Source organism: Giraffa tippelskirchi, chromosome 8, assembly GCF_054371585.1.
Source record: "Giraffa tippelskirchi isolate mGirTip1 chromosome 8, T2T-mGirTip1v1.2.pri, whole genome shotgun sequence".
Classification (NCBI taxonomy): domain Eukaryota; kingdom Metazoa; phylum Chordata; class Mammalia; order Artiodactyla; family Giraffidae; genus Giraffa; species Giraffa tippelskirchi.
Genome location: NC_137282.1, coordinates 84120502 through 84144290, shown reverse-complemented (window position 1 = coordinate 84144290; position 23789 = coordinate 84120502). Strand labels below are relative to the sequence as shown.

The 23789-nt window shown below is 41.5% G+C and overlaps 1 protein-coding gene across 8 annotated transcripts in view; it reads right to left on the bottom strand.

Moving 5' to 3' along the window:
• The window catches only part of OSMR (oncostatin M receptor), an 89496-nt gene that overhangs the window by 50335 nt on the left and 15372 nt on the right, over positions 1-23789 (bottom strand). For 5 of the 8 annotated variants that reach the window (XM_081519307.1, XM_081519299.1, XM_081519302.1 and 2 more), the window contains exons 3-6: positions 17643-17815; positions 10063-10234; positions 1756-2025; positions 379-502 (exon numbers count right to left, since the gene is read on the bottom strand). In XM_081519307.1, coding sequence (XP_081375433.1) covers positions 379-502; positions 1756-2025; positions 10063-10234; positions 17643-17815 — 739 coding nt within the window. The remainder of the gene's footprint in view (positions 1-378; positions 503-1755; positions 2026-10062; positions 10235-17642; positions 17816-23789) is intronic. The other 3 variants (XM_081519304.1, XM_081519306.1, XM_081519305.1) reach the window with 1 other exon arrangement.

Here is a 23789-nt window from a genome sequence, read left to right as displayed (position 1 = left end):
CTGACGATGAAAATATTGTTAACTTGACTTATGTGGTTAAATATGTAAGGATGAATTGCTGACTTCCCCCTGTGGGTTGTGAAAACTTTCCTTAGTTTACTACTTTGGGTACTCTTAAAGAGTGAGAAATTAGGTAGATCTAGATCACCATATGGAGTTATTTCACATCAAGATTCACAACTGATGGTCTTATTATTTTCATGCTCCATTTTCCTTTCACAAAACATGGATAGAAAGTATACACTTGTGACCCCTTAAGGATTTCTTCCTGACCCTGGCAAGGTGGTCCGAAAACATTTGTTGAAAATTTTTGATATGTTGTCACAAGCACCTCAAACAAGGGAGAATCTGTCACTAATGTAACCAGAGCTCACTTACGATTCAAATAAAGTGTAGGAAGGCAGTTCAATCAAGCCAGTGTCATTCCCGGGATCCCAAGTACAGGTCAAAGTCTTTAGGTCCTGGGTTTCGCAAGAAAAGTCCTTGGGCTCTTCAAGCACTTCTGTCCATACAAAGAAAAAGCAGATGAAATACTGAGCAGAAGCCCTTTGTTGAAACACAACTGAAATGGAAAGCTCTCTTTGGGATCTGAGGCCAGAGTTGCTCTGAACACTGAAAAGTTTACTTCAACAGAGGCCAGTGATCAGCAGCTCTAGAAAGTCACATTCAGGTACCTCATCTTGGCCCCTTCTCCTTCCTTCCCTGGTGCTTTGCTGGGATGTCACCAGGGACAGCGGGAGTGACTGTATGAGGTCTGCACTGGTAGCCCCAGAGCTGGCCAGTAAGCACTCGGCAGTCTGGCGACATGCAGACAGAAGGAACAAAGTGATGAATGAATGGAGTCAGTGTTGCCTTGTGTTTTGCACTGGATGCTGTGGCTTCGAGAGCCTGGGCTGTGTTTGGGAGGCCAGGAAGCCAGACCTGGGGAACCTGCTAACTTCAGCAGCTGCGGGTTGCTGAGAGTTCTAAGGAGCATACGTGTGGCATCTCCAAGTCCCTTAGGCACTGCTGTTCTGAGAGGACACACAAGGGGTATGGGTGAGCAAGCGTCCAGGAGAGCAGAGATGGATTGTGGCAGGGAAAGCAGGGAGGGAGGAGTTGCAGGTACTGCCCCACTGTTGGGGGGAGGCCACGGCAGGTCGGGTGAGGTGGGGGATCATACACAGATCGACAAGAGAAGCACAACACTGCCTCCTCTCCCCTTCACCACCCAGTTAACAGCAGTAAAGGCCTCATCTGCTCAAGTCCTGTGTGTGCGGCTATGGATCATACAGCCCTGCCCGTGTTACTGTGATCCTCACAACAACCATTACTAGACCCGTTCACAGAGGGGAAAATTTGGCCAAGACGGTGCACCCAGCCACAGGAAGAAGATTCAAACCCGGGTCTTCCGACATGACCTTGGCCGCTTCTCTAGGGCCATCCAGCCTGCAGCCTCTCTCCTCCCTGCCCCAGCATCCTGTGGTCATTCCAGCATGGCTCACACAAAAAGCAGGATATTTTCTCAGCGGTCCAGGTCATGACCTGAACTTTCTCCTTTTTATCACTTGATTTCTAGGACTAAAATTTCTGTAAGCTCAAGAAAACAACAGGAAATCCGACAAGTATTGCTTCAGAATATCTCTGACAGAGACTCTCCTTGGGAAATGAAAGACAACTGAGGTCACAAGTAGAAATCTTTCTTCTGGGAAAGGAGATTTGATCTCTTCCATGGGAAATGGGAAGAGGAGGGGCACAGAGAATGGGTCCACTCACTTGAGACAAAAAGAACGACGCCCTCTGGAACACCTTGGCCCTTACAATAGAAATTGGTCCCAGTTTTTCTAAGGAAAGAAACGTTCTTCAACTCGAATGCCCAGACACTTTGATCAAGTTGTTTTCCATATGTCTGTACATCTTCCAAATAACAGGATATGTTATCTTGATGGTTCCTAGAAATGTAACAAATGGTGACATTGGAGCCCTCTTCCACCAGCTTATCTTTAGGGAAAACGTACAATGGATGATCTCCAAGTGAATTCTGGGCTGCAAGATAAGAGAAGACAGCTCAGTGAGACTTGGGCTCAAATTCAAACCAGTACCCTCCTGTCTCACTCTCAACAGATAACCTTAGCTTTTTCTACCTCCTGAAGAAAATAGAAACCTAAAAATCTATAAACTTTGTTGTGTGCAAAAAAGTCCTGTGTACCATCGCTCTTATCGTTATGGGAACATCACTGCTCTGGTTTTCACTGCTGAGACAGCACTGTGACTGTCGCCCTGTGGATGACCCTATTATTGCCGGTGGTCAGCTGGTTTCCAGGACAGCAGTAGCTGCTCTCTACTGATGCTAGCCATGTAGGAGGTCCCATGTTCAGTGCTTATATATTTTCTTTCTTGTCATCCTTACCACCTTACAGCAATGGGACAGGCAGGATTGAGCTCAAGTTTGTTCATTCTGCAAGTGGCAAAGCCACATTCACACCCACCAGGTTCTGCCCAGCTCCCAAGCTACGTGTCCCTCATAATCTCTAAATTGTCCTGTAAATCACTCCTCTTCCAGCTTCTCAGATGCCAGTCACCCAAGTATCTCCTTTCACTTCTGTCTTCCTTCTGTATATCCCACTCATCATCCTCCATGCCTGCCTCCTACCTCCTCTCTACTTGCTCCTCCACTCCCCAAGGAGCTGCCTCTGCCTATCACTAAGCTGTCATCACCCCTTGATCACTTCATGCCCTTCAGTTTGGTTGCTGGCCCACCAGGGCTCTAAAATTGCCATCACTGAGGTCACCCAGGTAGAGTGGCCTGGCGGGTGGGATTTTGTTTTAAGGTCCCCAGGTAATTCTATGTGCAACCAGTTGAGAACCAGCGCTTTGGGGATTAGGAATAATCAGCCTTGAAAGAAATCAAAGAAGACAGAAGCAGAAGAAAAGATACACCCTGTTCTTAGATTGGAAGAATCAACATTGTCGAAATGACCACACTACCCAATGCAATCTACAGATCGAATTCAATCCCTATCAAATTACCAATGGCATCTTTCACAGAACTAGAACAGAAAAATTTGTGTGGAAACACAAAACACCCTGAATAGCCAAAGCAGTCTTAAGACAGAAAAGAGGAGCTGGAGGAAACAGGCTCCCTGCCTTCAGATTATAGAACAAAGCTATAGTAATTAGCACAGTATGTCACAGGTACAAAAATAGAAACATAGATCAATGAAACATGATCAAAAGCCCAGAAATAAACCCACTCACCTATGGTCAATTAATCTATGACAAAGGAGGCAAGAATATACAACAGAGAAAAGACAGTCTCTTCAATAAACAGTACTGAGAAAACTGGACAGCTACAGGTAAAACAATGAAATTAAAACATTCTCTAACACCATACATACTGTTCTCATACTGTTCATGGGCTTCTCAAGGCAAGAATACCAAAGTGGTTTGCCATTCCCTTCTCCAGTGGATCACGTTTTGTCAGAACTCTCCACCATGACCCGTCCATCGTGGGTGGCCCTACACGGCATGGCTCATAGTTTCACTGAGTTAGACAAGGCTGTGGCCCATGTGATCAGATTAGTTAGTTTTCTGTGATTGTGGTTTTCAGTCTGTCTGTCCTCTGATGGAGAAGGATAAGAGGCTTATGGAAGCTTTCTGATGGGAGAGACTGACTGAGGGGGAAACATGTTGATGGGTAGGGCCATGCTCAGTAAATATTTAACCCAATTTTCTATTGAAGGGGGGAGCTGTATTCCCTCCATGTTATTTGACCTGAGGCCAAACTATGGTGGAGGTAATGAAGATAACAGTGACCTCCTTCAAAAGGTCTCATGCATGCACTGCTACACTCAGCGTCGTGAAGCCTGAAGCAGGCCACTGCTGACCCATGCCTCCGCCAGAGACTCCTGGACACTCACGGGCAAGTCTGGGTCAGTCTCTTGTGGGGTCACTGCTCCTTTCTCCTGGGTTCTAGCGCGCACAAGTTTCTGTTTGTGCCCTCCAAGAATCTGTTTCTCCAGTCCCCAGAACAGTGTGAAAAGACAAAAAGATAGGACACTGAAAGATGAACTCCCCAGGGCGGTAGGTGCCCAATATGTTACTGGAGAAAAGTGGAAAACTAACTCCAGAAGGAGTGAAGAGACGGAGCCAAAGCAAAAGCAACGCCCAGTTGTGGAAGTGACTGGTGATGGAAGTAAAGTGTGATGCTGTAAAGAGCAATATTGCATAGGAACCTGGAATGTTAGGTCCATGAATCAAGGCAAATTGGAAGCGGTCAAACAGGAGATGGCAAGAGTGAACATTGAGATTTTAGGAATCAGCGATCTAAAATGGACTGGAATGGGTGAATTTAACTCAAATGACCATTATATCTACTACTGTGGGCAAGAATCCCTTAGAAGAAATGGAGTAGCCATCATAGTCAACAAAAGAGTCTCAAATACAGTACTTGGATGCAATCTCAAAAAAGACAGAATGATCTCTGTTCGTTTCCAACGCAAACCATTCAATATCAGAGTAATCCAAGACTATGCCCCAACAAGTAATGCTGAAGAAGCTGAAGCTGAACAGTTCTATGAAGACCTACAAGACTTTCTAGAACTAACATCCAAAAAAGATGTCCTTTTCATTATAGGGGACTGGAATGCAAAAGTAGGAAGTCAAGAGATACCTGGAGTAACAGGCAAATTTGGCCTTGGAGTACAGAATGAAGCAGGGCAAAGGCTAACAGAGTTTTGCCAAGAGAACACACTGGTCATAGCAAACACCCTCCTCCAACAACACAGGAGAAGACTCTACACATGGACATCACCAGATGGCCAACACTGAAATCAGACTGATTATATTCTTTGCAGCCAAAGATGGAGAAGCTCTATACAGTCAGCAAAAACAAGACCAGGAGCTGCTCAGATCATGAACTCCTTATTGCCAAATTCAGACTTAAATTGAAGAATGTAGGGAAAACCACTAGGCTCTTCAGGTATGACCTAAATCAAATCCCTTGCAGTTATTCTGTAGAAGTGACAAATAGATTCAAGGGATTAGATCTGATAGAGTGCCTGAAGAACTATGGACGGAGGTTTGTAACATTGTACAGGAGTCAGTGATCAAAACCATCCCCAAGAAAAAGAAATGCAAAAAGGCAAATGGTTGTCTGAGGAGGACTTACAAATAGCTGAGAAAAGAAGAGAAGTGAATGAAAGGCAAAGGAGACAAGGAAAGATATAGCCATCTGAATGCCAAAATCCAAAAAATAGCAAGGAGAGATAAGAAAGCCTTCCTCAGTGATCAGTGCAAAGAAATACAGGAAAACAATAGAATCGGAAAGACTAGAGATCTCTCCAAGAAAATTAGAGATACCAACGGAAATTTTTATGCAAAGATGGGCATAATAAAGGACAGAAATGGTATGGACTCAACAGAAGCAGAAGATATTAAAAAGAGGTGGCAAGAATACACAGAAGAACTATACAAAAAAGATCTTCACGACCCAGATAATCACGATGGTGTGATCACTCACCTAGAGCCAGACTCCTGGAATGAGAAGTCAAGTGGGACTTAGGAAGCATCACTATGAACAAAGCTAGTGGAAGTGATGGAATTCCAGTTGAGCTATTTCAAATCCTAAAAGATGATGCTGTGAAAGTGCTGCACTCAGTATGCCAGCAAATTTGGAAAACTCAGCAGTGGCCACAAGACTGGAAAAGGTCAGTTTTCATTCCAATCCCAAAGAAAGGCAATGCCAAAGAATGCTCAAACTACCGCACAACTGCACTTGTCTCACATGCTAGTAAAGTAATGCTTAAAATTCTCCAAGCCAGGCTTCAACAGTACGTGAACCATGAATTTCCAGATGTTCAAGCTGGATTCAGAAAAGGCAGAGGAACCTGAGATTGAATTGCCAACATCCGTTGGATCCTTGAAAAAGCAAGAGTTCAAGAAAAACATCTATTTCTGCTTTATTGACTACGCCAAAGCCTTTGACTGTGTGGATCACAATAAACTGTGGAAGATTCTGAAAGAGATGGGAATACCAGACCACCTGACCTGTCTCCTGAGAAATCTGTATGCAGGTCAATAGGCACTAGTTAGAACTGTACATGGAACAACAGACTGGTTCCAAAGCAGGAAAGGAGTACATCAAGGCTGCATACTGTCACCCTGCTTCTTTAACTTATATGCAGAGTACATCATGAGAAATGCTGGACTGGATGAAGCACAAGCTGGAATCAAGATTGCCAGGAGAAATATCAATAACCTCAGATATGCTGATGACACCACCCTTATGGCAGAAAGTGAAGAAGAACTAAAGAGCCTCTTGATGAAAGTGAAAGAGGAGAGTGAAAATGTTGGCTTAAAACTCAACATTCAGAAAACTAAGATCATGGCATCTGGTCCCATCACTTCATGGCAAATAGATGGAGAAACAGTAGAAACAGTGACGGACTTTATTTTGGGGGGCTCCAAAATCCCTGCAGATGGTGATTGCAGCAATGAAATTAAAAGACACTTGCTCCTTGGAAGAAAAGCTATGACCAATCTGACAGCTTATTAAAAAGTAGAGACATTACTTTGCCAACAAAGGTCCGTTTAGTCAAAGCTTTGGTTTTTCCAGTAGTCACGTATGGATGTGAGAGTTGGACTATAACGAAAGCTGAGCACCAAAGAATTGATGCTTTTGAACTGTGGTGTTGGAAAAGACTCTGGAGAGCCCCTTGGACTGCAGGAGATCCAGCTAGTCCATCCTAAACGAAATCAGTCCTGAATATTCATTGGAAGAACTGATGGTGAAGCTGAAACTCCAATACTTTGGTCACCTGATGCAGAGAGCTGACTCATTTGAGAGGACCCTGATGCTGGGAAAGATTGAAGGCGGGAGGAGAAGGGGACGACAGAGGATGAGATGGTTGGATGGCATCACCGACTCAATGGACATGAGTTTGAGTAAACTCCTGGAGTTGGTGATGGACAGGGAGGCCTGGCGTGCTGCAGTACATGGGGTCGCCAAGAGTCGGACATGACTGAGCAACTGAACTAACTAACACCATACACAAAAATAAACTCAAGATGGATTAAAGACCTAAGTGTAAGACCAGATACTACAAAATTCCTAGAGGAAAACATTGGTAAGACACACTTTGACATAAATCACAGCAATATCTTTTTGGATCAGCCTCCTAGAGTAATGGAAATAAAAATCAACAAATTGGACCCAATTAAACTTAAAAGCTTCTGCACAACAAAGAAAACCATAAGCAAAAGAAAAAGGCAACCTACAAAACAGGAGCAAATATTTGCAAATGATGAGACCATCAAGAGATTAATTTCCAAAATATACAAATAGTTCATATGGCTCAATATCAAAAAACAAACAAGACAATCAAAAATGGACAAAAGACCTAAATAGACATTTCTCCAAAGAAGACAAACAGATGGCAAAAAAAGCACATGAAAAGATGCTCAACATCGCCAATTATTAGAGAAATGCAAATCAAAACTACAATGAAAAAAAAAAACTACAATGAGGTATCATCTCACACCAGTCAGAATGGCCATCATCAAAAAGTTACAAATAATAAATGCTGAGAGGGCGTGGAGAATAGGAGCCCTCCAACACTGTGGTGTAGCCACTGTAGAGAACTATATGGAGATTCCTTAAAAATTAAAAACAGAGCTACTGTATGATCCTGCAGTCCCACTCCTGGGCATACATCCAGAGAAAACCATAACTTGAAAAGATCCCTTCAGGCCTATTTACAATAACCAAGGCATGGAACCAACCTAAATATCCATCAACAGAGAGATGGATAAAGAAAATGTGGTGTGTATATATATATATATACATATATATAACTGAATTTTACTCAGCCATAAAAAAGATTAAAGTAATGCCATCTGCACAACATGGATGGACCTAGAGTATCACTGGAGAAGGAAATGGCAACCCATTTCAGTATTCTTGCCTGGAGAAATCTGTGGACAGGGGAGCCTGGTGGGCTGCTGTTCATGGGGTTGTACAGAGTTGGACACAACTGAAGCGACTTAGCATGCATGCATGCATTGGAGAGAGAAATGGCAACCCACTCCAGTATTCTTGCCTGGAGAATCCCAGGGACAGAGGAGCCTGGTGGGCTGCCGTCTATGGGGTTGCACCGAGTCAGACACGACTGAAGCGACTTAGCAGCAGCAGCAGCAGCAGAGAGTATCACACTAAGCGAAGAAAGCCAGACAAAGGCAAACAACATATGATATCACTTATATGTGAATCTAAAAGAAAAAATGACACAAATGAACTTATTTCCAAAACAGAGAGAGACTCACAGATACAGAAAAAAAAAAAAAAAAGCCAACACCAACATATGGATACCAAAGGAGAAAGAAGAGTACGGGGAATGGATAAATTAGGAGCTTCAAATTAACATATAAACATTACTGTGTATAAAATAGATAACGAACAAAGACCTAGTATATAACACAGGGACCTATACTCAGTATTATGTAACAACCTATAAGGGAAAAGAATCTGATAAAAATACACATAAATGTATAACTGAATTACTGTGCTATTCACCTGAAATTTACATGATATTATAAATCAAGTACAATTTAATAAAAATTTTACAGGAATAATCAGTTTTTCTATCAATTTTATGGTTAGTGTGGAGGTTATAATTTTGAGAAACCTAGTCCATTGTACCAAAGTTGTTGATAATGTTGTTCTTTCTTTCTCTGTTACTATCTTTCTAATCTCTCTCTTTTTTTCTTTTTCTCTAAGTGTGTCTCTCAGCAATAGGATGTGATGGTTAAGAGCATGGCCTATGGAGCTAGATTTTCCAGGTTAGAATTCTGGCTCCAACACTTAGTGGCCTAATGACCTTAATTTTTTTTTTAAAGCTATTTGTGCCTCCACTTCCTCATCTATGAAGAAGGGATGAGAATTATATGTATTTCCTAGGGCAGATATGACAACTAAATACACATAGTGTTGAAAGCAGCAACTAGGAAGCAGATTTTATTCTATTAGTATTAAACTAATCATTGGGTCTCTTGCGGGTTAAAGTGTCATCAGTCTGAGTTAAATTTGCATAAATATTTAGCTAAGGAATGGTTCTCTTGGTAGCAATTTCAGATAACCTATCAAGGTATATAGCTGAGAGCATCAGATGCCATTGCTTTGCAGCTAACCTATGGCTTAGCTGAAGCATAAGAAATTGTGAAGAACGCTAAATTTTAATTACAACAAAATAACCAAAATTAAGAGATATTTAAAACACAATTACCCATGATTTCATTACCCAAATGAAGAATTACTTCCAGTTTTCCATATTTCCCTCCCTTGTCTCTACATTAGGGGTTGGCAAGCTATGGCCCATGGGCCAATTCCAGCCACCATCTGTTTTTTGTAAAGAAAGTTTTATTGGAACACAACCATTCATTTACACACTGCCTATGACAGCTCCCATGCTACAATGGCGGAGTTGAATAGCCCCGATAGAGAATGTAGGGTTGTAAAACCTAAAATATTTCCTATCTTGTCCTTGATGGAAAAAGCTTCCCAAATTCTGCTCTAGTTCTATACACATTTTGTGTTGTTCTAATAAAAATATATGTACAATTTATATTTTGCTTTGTTCACTTAGCATTCTATAATGTATATACTTCACATGTCTGGAAAATGAATCCTACATTGTCTGAATTTGCACAATTATATCAATGAATAAATTCAGAGGGAAAATCCTCAGACCTCTATCTATCTCCCAGTGGCAAGTTTCACATCCATGCTTTTTAGATCCAATGCGTATGTGCTCAGCCGTGTTTGGCTCTCTATGGACCCCATGGACTATAGCCTGCCAGGTTCCTCTGTCCATGGAATTTTCCAGGCAAGAATATTAAAATCCTGAGACCTCTATCTCCCAGTGGTAAGTCTCACATCCATGCTTTTTAGATCCAATAGGAGCCAAACATAAATAATGTTGGTGTCTACCTGGAGTTTCTCAATAAGGACTTCTACCATTTGACTACTGATCCCCAAGAAATATTAGATAGTAAACCCCCTCACTCTTTTATAGCCTCACTTCTTACCATCTGCTTTCTCCCATGAACTCCAGTTACTCCAGAACCTGGGCGCAGGAATCCTGGCATCATCCACCATAGTCCTCATTCTTACAAAGTGTATGGCACATTCCAAAGGGAGCTCAGATTCCCAGCTCCAGTGCAACACTTGGTTCCGCTTCACAGTGGTGCTGTAGTTTTCCTAGAAATAAAGAGAAAAACTTGGAAGCATATAGCCATGCAGTCCTAAAAAATGGCTTGGCTGGACTTATCCTAAAGCACACACCTAACAGTCCACTATAACTCCAGGATACAGACAAGCTCAGTCTGTTTACAGTCAGCCAGCTCCTGTGCTCTGATGGTACAGCAAGGAACCAGCCATAGCCTCCTGCCTATTGAAAACTTGGCTCCCAATCTCTTTGGGCCTCCAGTTCCAGGGGGATCACAGGAACCAAGAGGGAGAAAGAATAGACACCTACTTGAGTCTTAGGGGAAAAGATCAGCGAAAGAAAGTGTACACACAGTTCTGGTCACAAAAGCATGCTGAGAAAATTCTCGCAAACTAGAGAATTAATTGAGGCACCTTTTTAAAACTAAGCACGATTGGTAAGAATTTTCTAATATTCATCAGATCAAACCTCAGTAGAGCTGGCAGCCCTTCATGGTACCCAGGAGTTCCACTGTCGCCCAGAAGTTAATAGATCACTCCCTGTGATCCCCTTGGTTTTTGTCTCATCTTTTCAGATGTGGTGGCCACATGGACCATACTGCCTTCCTTGAGCTCCAACCTTCATAATCATCAGTACCCAGAGATGTCAGCCACATAAGTAGAACTTACATTGTGCTCTTGGGAAGCTTGTCCAGGTTGAAATGTAATTTGCTTTTCCTGCATAGCTTTTAGTCTTCATCTTTCTAAAACATTGGCATTTTCATTTTCAAATTCAATAAACTTCAGCGGCTCCTTTTACACTTTACCCTGTCATCCAAGGCCATTTGCAATCTGACTCCAACCTGCTTCTCCCCTGCAGGACTCTTCTCTCAAGAACCAGTGGTTTGCCCCCATGCTGCTGCAACAGCTTTGTGCTTTTACATCTCAGTGTTTCCTCATGTTTAGTGTCCTTGGTTTAGTGTCTCCACCCCCATTCCCCCCGCTCTGAATTGGGAATTAGTCCCAACCTTCAAGCCTGTTATAGCCATCTTCATAAAGCTTTTCTTGCTCTTTCCTCTGGTTTCTTCCCACCCCCACTTCTCCCTAAGCTCCCCTGCACATGACGGTTCTTGTTCAGTCGCTAAGTCAAGTCCAATTCTTTGTGGCCCCACGGACTGCAGCAAGCCAGGCTTCCCTGTCCTTCACTATTTCCTGGAGTTTGCTCAAATTCATGTCCATTGTGTCGGTGAGGCCATCCAACCATCTCATCCTCTGTTGCCCGCTTCTCTTCCTGCCTTCAGTCTTTCCCAGCATCAGGGTCTCTTCCATTAAGTTGGCTCTTCACATCAGGTGGCCGAAGTATTGGAGTTTCAGCTTCAGCATCAATCCTTCCACTGATTACTCAGGGTTGATTTCCTTTAGGATTGACAGGTTTGATCTCTTTGTTGTCCAAGGGACTCTCAAAAGAGTCTTATACAACACCACAATTCAAAAGCATCAATTCTTTGGCACTCAGCCTTCTCTATGGTCCAACTCTCACATCCATACATAACTACTGGAAAAATCATAGCTTTGACTATATGGATCTTTGTTGGTAAAGTGATGTTTCACCTTCTTTTTTTTTAATTTTTTATTTTGTATTGGGGTACAGTCAATTAACAATGTTGTGGTAGTTTCAGGTGAATAGTGAAGGGACTCAGGGATACATATGCATGTATCCATTCTCCCCCAAGCCCTTCCTCCCATACTTCCTTATCTCTTGTAACAGTTTATAAAGTCTATTTTGTCTGATATGATTATTGCTACTCCCACTTTCTTTTGATTCCCATTTGCATGGAATATCTTTTTTTCATCCCCTGACTTTCAGTCTATATGTGTCCTTAGGTAAGGCCTAATCTCATCTACGTGGGTAGTTGGTGGCATTACATCTATGGTCAAGCCCCTGACTTGAATACGGTACCATAAGAGCAGGGACTGGGCTTTATTCTTCTTGGACCACAACTCCAAGCACCAATGGTCCTCAGTGGGATGCCTGCTTTCTGCCCCCACAGCTGTAAGACAAGGACAACAGATACCTTTCCCTTCCTGGGGAAAACTGAGTTTGCATCCATTTTTTTAAGGGCCAATGGCAAGTCCTACAGTGAAGAGGAGGGGGCAATATATACGTCACATGCCACTTGGAGCTGCCAAACTTGGAGACCTTCCCTCCACTATGCCTTCCCCTCCCCTAGCTGTCAGCCTTAAATGGTGCCCTTGGCAGAACCAAACACTATTCTGGAAGAACTGCTTAGTCCACCTGAAGGGCATCTAATCATGCATGTCCTTTGTCACTCTAAGCAGGACTCCCATTTGTAAAATGCTTACATTATTTCAGTTTATTGCATTCCTATCCCTATAAAGGGCTTCCCTGGTATCTCAGGGGGTAAAGAATCCACCTGCATTGCAGGAGACCCCAGTTCGATTCCTGGGTCAAGAAGACCCCCTGGAGCAGGGATAGACTGCCCACTCCAGTATTCTTGGGCTTCCCTGGTAGGTCAGATGGTAGAGAATCTGCCTGCAATGCGGAAGACCTGGGTTCGATTCCTAGGTTGGGAAGATCCCCTGGAGGAGGGCATGGCAACTCACTCTAGTATTCTTGCCTGGAGAATCCCCATGGACAGAGGAGCCTGACGGGCTACATTCCTGGGGTCACAAAGAGTCAGACATGACTGAGCGACTAAGCACAGCACAGCACATCCCTATAAAACATTGTTTTTAACAAGTTTTGTGGTCCTGACCCATGCAACTTTTACTATTTAATATGTACAATCTCGGGTACATTTTCTCCATTATTTAAAAACTAGTACAAAAAATTGGCTGATACTCAATCAGTGACCTTGCTATAATGTGAACAAGCCACAGACTGGATTTCGCCTCCTATATCCCTCGGGAATTCAGTCACTTCTCTCCTTCCCATTGTTATCACCTACTCCAGGCCCCTCTCCTCTGGACCAACCCCACTGCTCAATTCAAACTGGTCACACCTCCTCCTCCAGTTCTCCCAACTTCTCCCCACTGTGGAGCCAGAGTGGTTTTAATCAGATCTCATCACTCTGTCCCCTTCTCACTGTTCCCAGGATAAAAAACGACACCTGAGCATGACCCCCAGAGTCGCATGGGGTCTGGCCCTGTCCTGCCTACCCCACGTGCCCCATGCTTTCAAGCCTGAAACCTCCCAGCCCCTTTCACTCAGGGCCTCTGCTCACCTCAGCTGAATCTTCCTGGAACATTCCTCTCCATTCTCCATGCTAAGTTAGCTTCTAATATTCTTTTCTACTTTAACTCCAACTGTCCTCCCTCCAAGCTGCTAGAGAAGGTCAGGCCTAATCTCAACCATTGTCAGCAACCTGCACTCCTTACATCTAGGACACTCTTAACTTTGTGATCATCTCCTTAGTTTTGCTCAGCATCGACAGCCCCACGCCTTGAACAATGCCTGGACCTGAGCCCACAGTCTAAAACTATGTGCTAAATGATTTCATCAGTTCATTAATATGTCATGAGCTCTGTTTTTCCCAGACCCTCTTTGTGTGTATTCTGTCTAACCACAAGTTGTGCTTTGTGGTCTTTATAGCCGTGTTGTGGGGGAGATAAAACTTGCCTTGAATGCATCCATTCAGTGACTTTTAAAAATGTGATGACTTGTGTTTGGACTGTTTTCATTCATTGAAGTGGCAAGTTTAATTTGGCCCTGGAAGACATCAGTAAGTCATGAAAAACTGGCATTTACATGATGTCCAAGTGAGGTCACTGATCCATTCCCAAGAAGTGAGCTTATTCCTCCCTGATTCAAGCTCTAGGCCTCCTTCCAAGCTTGAGTGGTTACTCTACTCTGCCTTCTCCTGCCATTGACGGAACCATAAAGCATGTGACTAGAAAGGCCAAGGGCAGATCCCAGGCCAAGGTGAGACTATGCAGTGAGTTCTGAGTGGTTGGCACCAGCCAGGATCCAGCTCAGAGTCCCTGGACCAGCTGCAAGCACCTGGGTCAAGATGCTTGTCTTTTGGTTTCTTTGTTATTGTTATTTAGTTGCTAAGTCATGTCTAACTCTTTGTGACACCATGAACTGCAGCATACCAGGCTCCTCTGTCCTTCACTATCTTCCAGAGTTTGCTCAAACTCATGTCCACTGAGTCCCACCTGGTCACCCCCTTCTCCTTCTGCACTCAATCTTTCCCAGTATCAGGTTCTTTTCAATGAGTCGGCTGTTAGCATCAGGTGGCCAAAGTACTGGAGTTTTAGCTTCAGCATTAGTCCTTCCAGTGAATATTTAGGGTTAATTTCCTTCAGGATGGGCTGGTTTGATCTCCTCACTGTCCAAGGGACTCTCAAGAATCTTCTCCAAAACCACAATTTGAAAGCATCGATTCTTTGGTGCTCAGCCTTTTTTATGGTCCAGCTCTCACATCCATACACGACTACTGGAAAAACCACAGATTTGACTAGACAGACTTTTGTCAGCAAAGTAATGACTCTATTTTTTAATATTCAGTCTAGGTTTGTCACAGCTTTTCTTCAAGGAGCAAGCACTTTTAATTTCAAGGCTGCAGTCACCATCCACAGTGATTTTGGAGCTTTTTCCTCATCTATTTGCCTTGTTTTATTTATTTATAATACATATTTAATTTAATATAAATTTAACATAAATAAATATGTTTATTTATTATTATCCATTGGCTTATTTGGGAACACACAATCGGAGCCATGAGAACAGAAAGCTGCTCCTTCTCGGCAAGAGTGAGGTTGCATTTCAGGGACCTGCCCTATGAAGGGAGATTATGGTCCAGATAGAAGCAGCCTCTCTCAGCTGGCTTTCTGACCCTTAAGTGGAGGGGACCTTAGGTCTGTCCTTGACTGCAGGCCCAAGAAGTTCAGACAACAGCTTCTCAGGGCATCATCTGTTCTGGGATGCATGGCGACTGATGACTGGGAAAGACTGCGTGTGGCCATAATCCCCATGTGAAGCCCAGGGCTCCAGTCAGAAACAGAGCTGCCTGGGGAGGGGCTGTTCCCTCCTCTGGCTATGGAGGCCACCTAACCACAGCAGGCAAAGGGAGAGAGTTCTGTGTGTGCATGGTTAGGAGTAGGTCATCATGGGTTTTCTGAAATTGTCCTCTTGGTGTTGCTGTGTGTGTCCTGGCCTATCTTCTCAACTGAGCTGCAAACTATTCAAGTCAAAGCTGATTTTTCCTTTCCTATTCCTGACATCTGGCATAGGCAGGTGTGATTATCTTTTGTCAAATGAGTATGTGACCAAAAAAAGAAAAAAACAACATCACAAACCTTTCTGTGCCCTAGGGATCAGGCTGGGTTGGATGTTATGGGAACCATGTAATGGACAAGGCAAAACTCTACCCTCAAACACCTGCAGCCTTGGTTGGTTACAAGTAGATCTGAGCAGCAAGAAACCTAGTTAGCAAGAAAGAAAAAGGTTTCTCTTTTTATCTTGAAAAGAGAACTAGTACCTGAATCAAAGGTCTAAACAGATGTGAACAACTGTCAGTTGAGGCTTTCCCACCATTATTTTCTTTACTATGGTAACAAAAAGAGATACCTTTTAGAAGAATAAAGCATGGGATCCACCTGGTCTATGGTTAATGTTACTTTCACTAACGGGGTTAAGTGCTAATTTTCCACAAATTCCTCCAGCCCTCCACTCAAATTTCCTTTCCCTAGGCAATTCTTAGCCTCAACATGACCTCTGCTCAATGCCCTACTAGGCCCAAATCAACAAGTGTATCCATCGGTAATACAAAAAATATGAAAACACAAAAATTATTGGCAGGAAAGGGATAGCCAGAGGAAGGGCTGGGGAGGGAACAGCTGTATAGAAGCACTGCTGTTGTATGCAATCTAGAAAAATGGTACAGATGAACCCATTTGCAAAGCAGAAATACAGACATAGATGGAAAGAACAAATGTATGGACACCAAAGGGGAAAGAAGGAGTAGGATGAATTGGGAGATTGGGATTGACATAAATACATCCTACATATAAATACATAGCTAACAAAAACCTATAGGACAGGGAACTCTACTCAGGGCTCTCTGATGACCTAAATGGGAAGGGAATCCAAAAAAAAAGAGGATACATGTGTATGTATAGCTGATTCACTGTGCTGTACAGCAGAAACTAACACAACATTGTAAAGCAATTATACTATACCCCAATAAAATTTTTTTAAAAAAAATCAGAAACCAGGGAACACAATGCAAGTGCTTCTGAGATCTATGTCTCCTGGCCTGTAGTCCTAGCAAACCCCAAATAAACTATTGTTTTTGGCCTTAAAAAACAAAAAAGAACATCAAATAATCCTCATGGTAGGAAGGTGCCCTTTGAGGGGTAGAATTAGAGACCTGGTATCAACCTTAAATCAATAGTCAGAATGATACTTAGGCCATTCATTCAGATCTCAAAGGTGATGATGGATCATAAAAGAAACTGGAACCTTTAAAGTTAGTGATCTTTATGCTTTACTAAAGAAACTGACGCTCTGGGTCCCTGTATCCATGCCTCCACCGCCTGAGAGAAGAGCGGCTGTCCACTAGCAAACAGAGGTCCCCAGCAATAACACATCCCTCTGTTTCACTTCCCTCTGGGCGAATTCTGTTTCCCTTCAGTGAGAAAAGATTTCACTGCCCTTCACCCTCCCATGATAATAAATGATCATGATGTGGGCATAGTTTACTAGGGCTCCCTGGACCATAAATGGTCCTTGAAAGAAACCACCAAAGTGCCCCAATGCACCAAATGGGAAAGCATCAGGCAAAACAGACACAACCATGACTTAAACCAGACTAGAGAACATCAATCCCAAATATTTCAAAGGCAAAAAGAGTATGAAGTTCAGGATTTTCTTAATTTAATTTGTTATAGAAAAAGCCACATGTGAGGCAACAAAGGATATGGTTAAGTTATTCTCTCACAGGGTCCATGAAAGACCTCTTTGCTGAGTAGAAGAGAAAATGCTACAACATTTTCTTCCTTATATTTCAGTACAGTATTCATAAAGAAACTGCCTGAGAGCCACACTGACATAAGAACTGCCAAACTATGACATCTGATTTAGGAAAATCTTTGGTAGACAGAGAAGGAAGAAGGACGAGGAATAAGATGGCTGATCATGGATTTTTGGAACCCAGGCTTCACAGGGATAGACTCCAACAGCTTTCATAGAGAACAGAGAAGAACTGAGAAAATTATCTGTTTTTATAGCTCAACCCACCCAACTACCAAACTAAAATTGTCATGTTACTTTGTCCTGGATCTGCTTAACTAAAAACACAGGACTGTGATTATTTAGAACTGTTTTGAGTTGTTAAAATGATTCCATATTGGGATTTCGGGGAGGATGTCATGAAAGACAAATCATGGTGCTAGAAAAGGATTTTTAAAATACTGAGCCAAGAATAAAAATACTTACCATCCAGATGACATTGGATGCTTTAAATCTACTGATCTGTATCTGAAAAGCCATTTTTAATTCCTGATGATAATCAAGGTTGTGGACAGTCCATTGTAAATGCAAACACTGCTTTGTAGAATTGATGGAAACATTCAGTGATTCAGGAGTTAATGGTAAAGGTTCAGACAAGACTGAAAGACCAAAACATGATATGAAGTAACATTTAACAGGAGTATGACTGAATAGTCACAGATAATTAAACTGTTCAATATCATCACTGTTTAGCTTTGGAAAACATTGCTCACATATACATTCCAGAATTAGACACTGAAAAGCTGGAGGGAATTTAGAAACCACTCAGCAGATGAAGAAATTAAGCCCTAGACGAATGAAATGAGTTGCTCAATGATACACAGCAAATTACTATATTGACAGTTACATAAAGGGATACTTTATTGAAAAATCTAAATGGTTTAGAAATGTATAACAAGGCTGAGTAAAGAAAGAGGGCTTTTTGCTATAAATTTCATAGTTCTGGACATCTAAAATGAAAAATATTTTCTTTTTGAAAGTCAGTATTTCATAGTTTAGGGGACTTCCCTGGCAATCTAGTGGTTAAGACTTTGTCTTCCAGTGCAGGGGATGTGAGTTCAACCCCTGGTTGGGGAGCTAAGATCCCATATGCTTTGTGGTCAAAAAAAACCCAAACAACTATTTCATAGTTTATTAAATAGCTATGAAGTGAGAACAAGTCCCATCTCTAGAGGCTATTGCTTAAATCTCAATGCACTGAACTTAAAACACCTCTAGCAAGAATTCACTGAACTCTGTGAATGAGATTAGACACCTAGTGTGAAACGAAATAATCATGACAAGCTTTCTAGCTCAAGGAAGGAACCTAGTGGAGAGACACAAGAGACTTCTATGAAACAATGAGTGATTTCAAGTTTAGTGTTTAACCGTGGGATAGAGTCTGTTAAAGAGGAGAGATTCACACATGGGATAGATTTGCTGAGGTCAGTGAGCTGGAAAACAGCCCAGAGAGAGGATTTGCCCTGATGGAGTGAGTGGGATCACTGCTAATTCTGAGAGAAGAACAAAACATCACTTTTTACGTAAGTAGAGGAAATGCCATACAGATTCAAAAAGAACTGTGTATTGTTGAATCAAGTGGCTTTACTGGTTGGTTTGAGGGCATCTAAAGTACACTGGGAATGGTGCAAAGGTATTGAAAAGATGAAAAGTGTATTGATAAAATCAACTGGTAGCTGATGGTTCATGGTGGAGCACATATCATCTTTTTAGCATTCATTTTTCTAGTTCTTTGGGGATTCCCCCTAGTGATCTGAGACTCTCTGGCACCTAGTTTAAATGGTAAGAGATTACCTTCTTTTGAGAATAAAAATGGAATGAATCTCTAATACTGAAAAAAAATTTCCCAAACTGTCATTCTACATGTGCTGCTTTTCTCATGCACGTGTGCATGTGCTTGCTTTATCGTATCCAACTCTTTGTGACCTCATGCACTGTAGCCCTCCAGGGTCCTCTGTCCGTGGGATTCTCCAGGCAAGAATACTGGAGTGGGTAGCCATTCCCTCTTCCAAGGGATCTTCCTGACCCAGGGATGGAATCCACATCTCCTGCATTAGCAAGCAGATTCTTCACCCCTGAGTCACCTGGGAAGCCTGTATTTTTCTCACAGGGAGGTAAAAAATAACAGCAACAATAAGATTGAGCACATAAAGTTTATCAGGCATGATGCTAGGTGCTTTGCATATTTTTTCTCATGAAATGCCCATTGTAAAACTGAGACAGTCATTTTTTATAGATGAGGAAACTCAAGTTTGATAGCTTAAACAATGTACACAAAGCTACATGGAACTTAAGTATGGATCTCTTTAATACCAAGCCTTGTCTCCCTTTGTTGCACTGCCCCCCAACCGTGAAGGCAGGAACATCTTGCCCAATCAAAGGTCACATGGACTGGAATGTCTGAGAAGTGTGGCTCCCATCATGTCCTGCCAAGTTCAGGATACAGATGATAAGGATGGGGCTCTGGACCTAGCCAGAAAAGTTGATAAGTATTCTTAGTGGATACAAGCATGAAGTTCTCCATGTTAATGGTTCACATGATAGACAGCTTCAGCATCTAAGTAAGGTTTTATCCTCAGAGTTTAGAAAAAATAATCTCAGAAATTCATTCTATGGAAGCAAAGTCAACAAGAATGTCCATAAAATCCAAGTTATTAGCCATCAATGACTATTTTCCCAGAAAGATATCCATCCTTTGTGAATTTTATAGATCAGATGCTGGGAATGGTTAGGATACCAGTTGGAATCTTAGTCTGGACTCCCATGATCTTGGATTTGGCATTGGGCCCCTAGATATAATGCCAAAGAATGAGTCAAAAAAGAAAAAAAAAACAGACAAATGGAACTTTATCAAAATTAAAAACTTCTGTGCATCTAAGGACATTGTCAAAAGGGTGGGAAGAAAACCACAAATGGAGAAAATACTTTGCAATTCACTCATCTAGTATCCAGGATTTATAAAGAACTATGACAACTGAATAGTTGAAAGACAAACAATTCTATTTTAAAAACAGGCAAATGACTTGAATAGGCATTTCTCCAAAGATGTACAAATGGCCAATAAGCACATGAAAAGATGTTCAACATCATTAATGATTAAGGAAATGAAGATCAAAACCATAAGGAGATACTATCTTATACTCACTAGGAGCGTTATAATTTAAAAAATGGAAATAAGCATCGGTGAGGATACAGAGAAATTAAAAACTTTGTATATCAAGGTGGGAATGTAAAATGACTTTGGAACTGGAGAAAACATTTTGAAAGTTCCTCACAAAGTTAAAATCACCATATGACCCAATAATTTCATTCCTACGTATATATCCTAAAGAACTGCAAGACTTAAATATTTGTACACAAATGTTTGTAGCAACACTATTCACAATAGTGAAAAGGTGACAACAACCCAAATGTCCATCAGCAGATGAATGGACAAACATATTGTGGTATATTCATAACGTGAAATATAAGAGAATACTCAACACATGGACATCATCAGATGGTCCATACCAAAATCAGACTGATAATATTCTTTGCAGCCAAAGATGGAGAAGCCATATACAGTCAGCAAAAAAAGACCAGGAGATGACTGTGGCTCAGATCATAAACTCCTTATTGCCAAATTCAGACTGAAATTGAAGAAAGTAGGGAAAACCACTAGACCATTTAGGTACAAAATAAATCAAATCCCTTACAATTATACAGTGGAAATGACAAATAGATTCAAGGGATTAGATCTGATAGAGTGCCTGAAGAACTAAGGATGGAGATTTCTGACACTGTACAGGAGGCAGTGATGAAGACCATCCCCAAGAAAAAGAAATGCAAAAAGGCAAAATGTTTGTCTGAGGAGGACTTACAAATAGCTGAGAAAAGAAGAGAAGCTAAAGGCAAAGAAGAAAAAGAAAGATATACCCATCTGAATGTAGAGCTCCAAAGAATAGCAAGGAGAGATAAGAAAGCCTTCCTCAGTGATCAATGCAAAGAAATACAGGAAAACAACAGGATGGGAAAGACTAGAGATCTCTTCAAGAAAAGTAGAGATACCAACGGAAATTTTCATGCAAAGATGGGCACAATAAAGGACAGAAATGGTATGGACCTAACAGAAGCAGAAGATATTAAGAACAGCTGGCAAGAATACACAGAAAAACTATACAAAAAAGATTTTCATGACCCAGATAACCATGATGGTGTGATTATTCACCTAGAGCAAGACATCCTGGAATGAGAAGTCAAGTGGGCCTTAGGACGCATCACTATGAACAAAGCTAGTGGAAGTGACGGAATTCCAGTTGAGCTATTTCAAATCCTAGAAGATGATGCTGTGAAAGTGCTGCACTCATATGCCAGCAAATCTGGAAAGCTCAGCAGTGGCTACAGGACTGGAAAAGGTCAGTTTTCATTCCAATCCCAAAGAAAGGCAATGCCAAAGAATGCTCAAACTACCGCACAATTGCACTCAACTCACGTGCTAGTAAAGTCATGCTCAAAATTCTCCAAACCAGGCTTCAACAGTACCTGAACCGTGAATTTCCAGATGTTCAAGCTGGATTTAGAAAAGGCAGAGGAACCTGAGATCGAATTGCCTACATCCGTTGGATCATTGAAAAAGCGCGAGTTCAAGAAAAACATCTACTTCTGCTTTACTGACTATGCCAAAGCCTTTGACTATGTGCATTACAACACACTGTGGAAAATTCTGAAAGAGATGGGAATACCAGACCACCTGACCTGCCTCCTGAGAAATCTGTATGCAGGTCAAGAAGCACCAGTTAGAACTGGACATGGAACAACAGACTGGTTCCAAATAGGAAAAGGAGTACGTCAAGGCTGTATATTGGCACCCTGCTTATTTAACTTATATGCAGAGTACATCATGAGAAATGCTGGACTGGATGAAGCACAAGCTGGAATCAAGATTGCCAGGAGAAATATCAATAACCTCAGATATGTAGATGACACCACTCTTATGGCAGAAAGTGAAGAAGAACTAAAGAACCTCTTGATGAAAGTGAAAGAGTGAAAAAGTTGGCTTAAAACTCAACATTCAGAAAACTAAGATCATGGCATCCTGTCCCATCACTTCATGGCAAATAGATGGGGAAACAATGGAAACAGTGAGAGATTATTTTTGGGGGCTCCAAAATCACTGCAGATGGTGACTGCAGCCACGAAATTAAAAGACACTTGCTCCTTGGAAGCAAAGCTATGACAAGTCTAGGCAGCATATAAAAAGCAGAAACATTACTTTGCCAACAAATGTCCATATAGTCAAAGTTATAGTTTTTCCAGTAGTCATGTATGATGTGAGAGTTGGACCATAAAGAAAGGCGAGCACCAAAGAATTGATGCTTTTGAACTGTGGTGTTGGAGAAGACTCTTGAGAGCCCCTTGGACTGCTAGGAGGTCAAACCAATCAGTCCTAAAAGAAATCAGTCCTGAATATTCATTGGAAGGACTGATGCTGAAGCTGAAGCTCCAATACTTTGGTCACCTGATGTGAAGAATGGACTCATTAGGAAAGACCCTGATGTTGGGGAAGATTGAAGGCAGGAAGAGAATGGGATGACAGAGGATGAGATGGTTGGCATCACCGACTCGATGGACATGAGTCTGAGCAAGCTTCAGGAGTTGGTGATGGATAGGGAAGCCTGGCATGCTGCAGTCCATGGGGTCGCAAAGAGTTGGACACAACTGAGCTACTGAACTGAAGTGAAGAAAGAACAAAGTACTGATAAATGCTACAAATCAGGTGAACCTTGAAAACGTTACACTAAGCAAAAGAAGCCAGATACAAAAGGTCTCATATAGTATGATTCAATTCACATGAAATATCCATAACAGTTAAATTCACAGAGAGAGAAAGCAGACTGAAAGTTGCCAGGGGCCGAGGGAGGAGGAATGGGGGCAATTGATTAATGATGACAGTGCTTCCTTTGGTGACAACAAAAAAATTTTGGAACTATATAGAAGTGGTAGATGCAAAAAATTCTGAATGTATTAAATGCCACTGATTTGTTCATTTTAACCATAAACTGGTGATTTTATGTTATGTAAATTTCACATCAATAAATATTATTTTTAAAATATACGTGATCATGATAAAAATATTCAAACAATACAGATATTGAATTCCCTACCAATTCCACTCTCACTCCATTGCCAAGTTTAAATTGTAAGATTTTCTTGATCTTTTTCATACATTTAAAAAATACATTGAACTATAACCCCATTTTATATTTTTTAGAGCACTTCCATTATTTTTAAAAAGCTATAAAGAAAAGTAAAACTAAAATGTTAAAAGTCATTATTTCTGGATGGTGAGGTTGAGTGATTTTAATTTTTAATTGGAGGATAATCACCTTACAATGTCGTGTTGGTTTTAATTTTCTTGTTTTATGCTTTTCTGTACTTTGCAAATGTTCTCCAGAAAACATGTATAACTTTCAGAACCATATAATATGCTAGATTTTAAAAGAAATATTCCTTTGAGATATCCAGTTCACTTCACTAAGATGACACTTCAGAATGCATAATTTAGTCTTCTGAGTTGATTTGCACCAAAAGGCT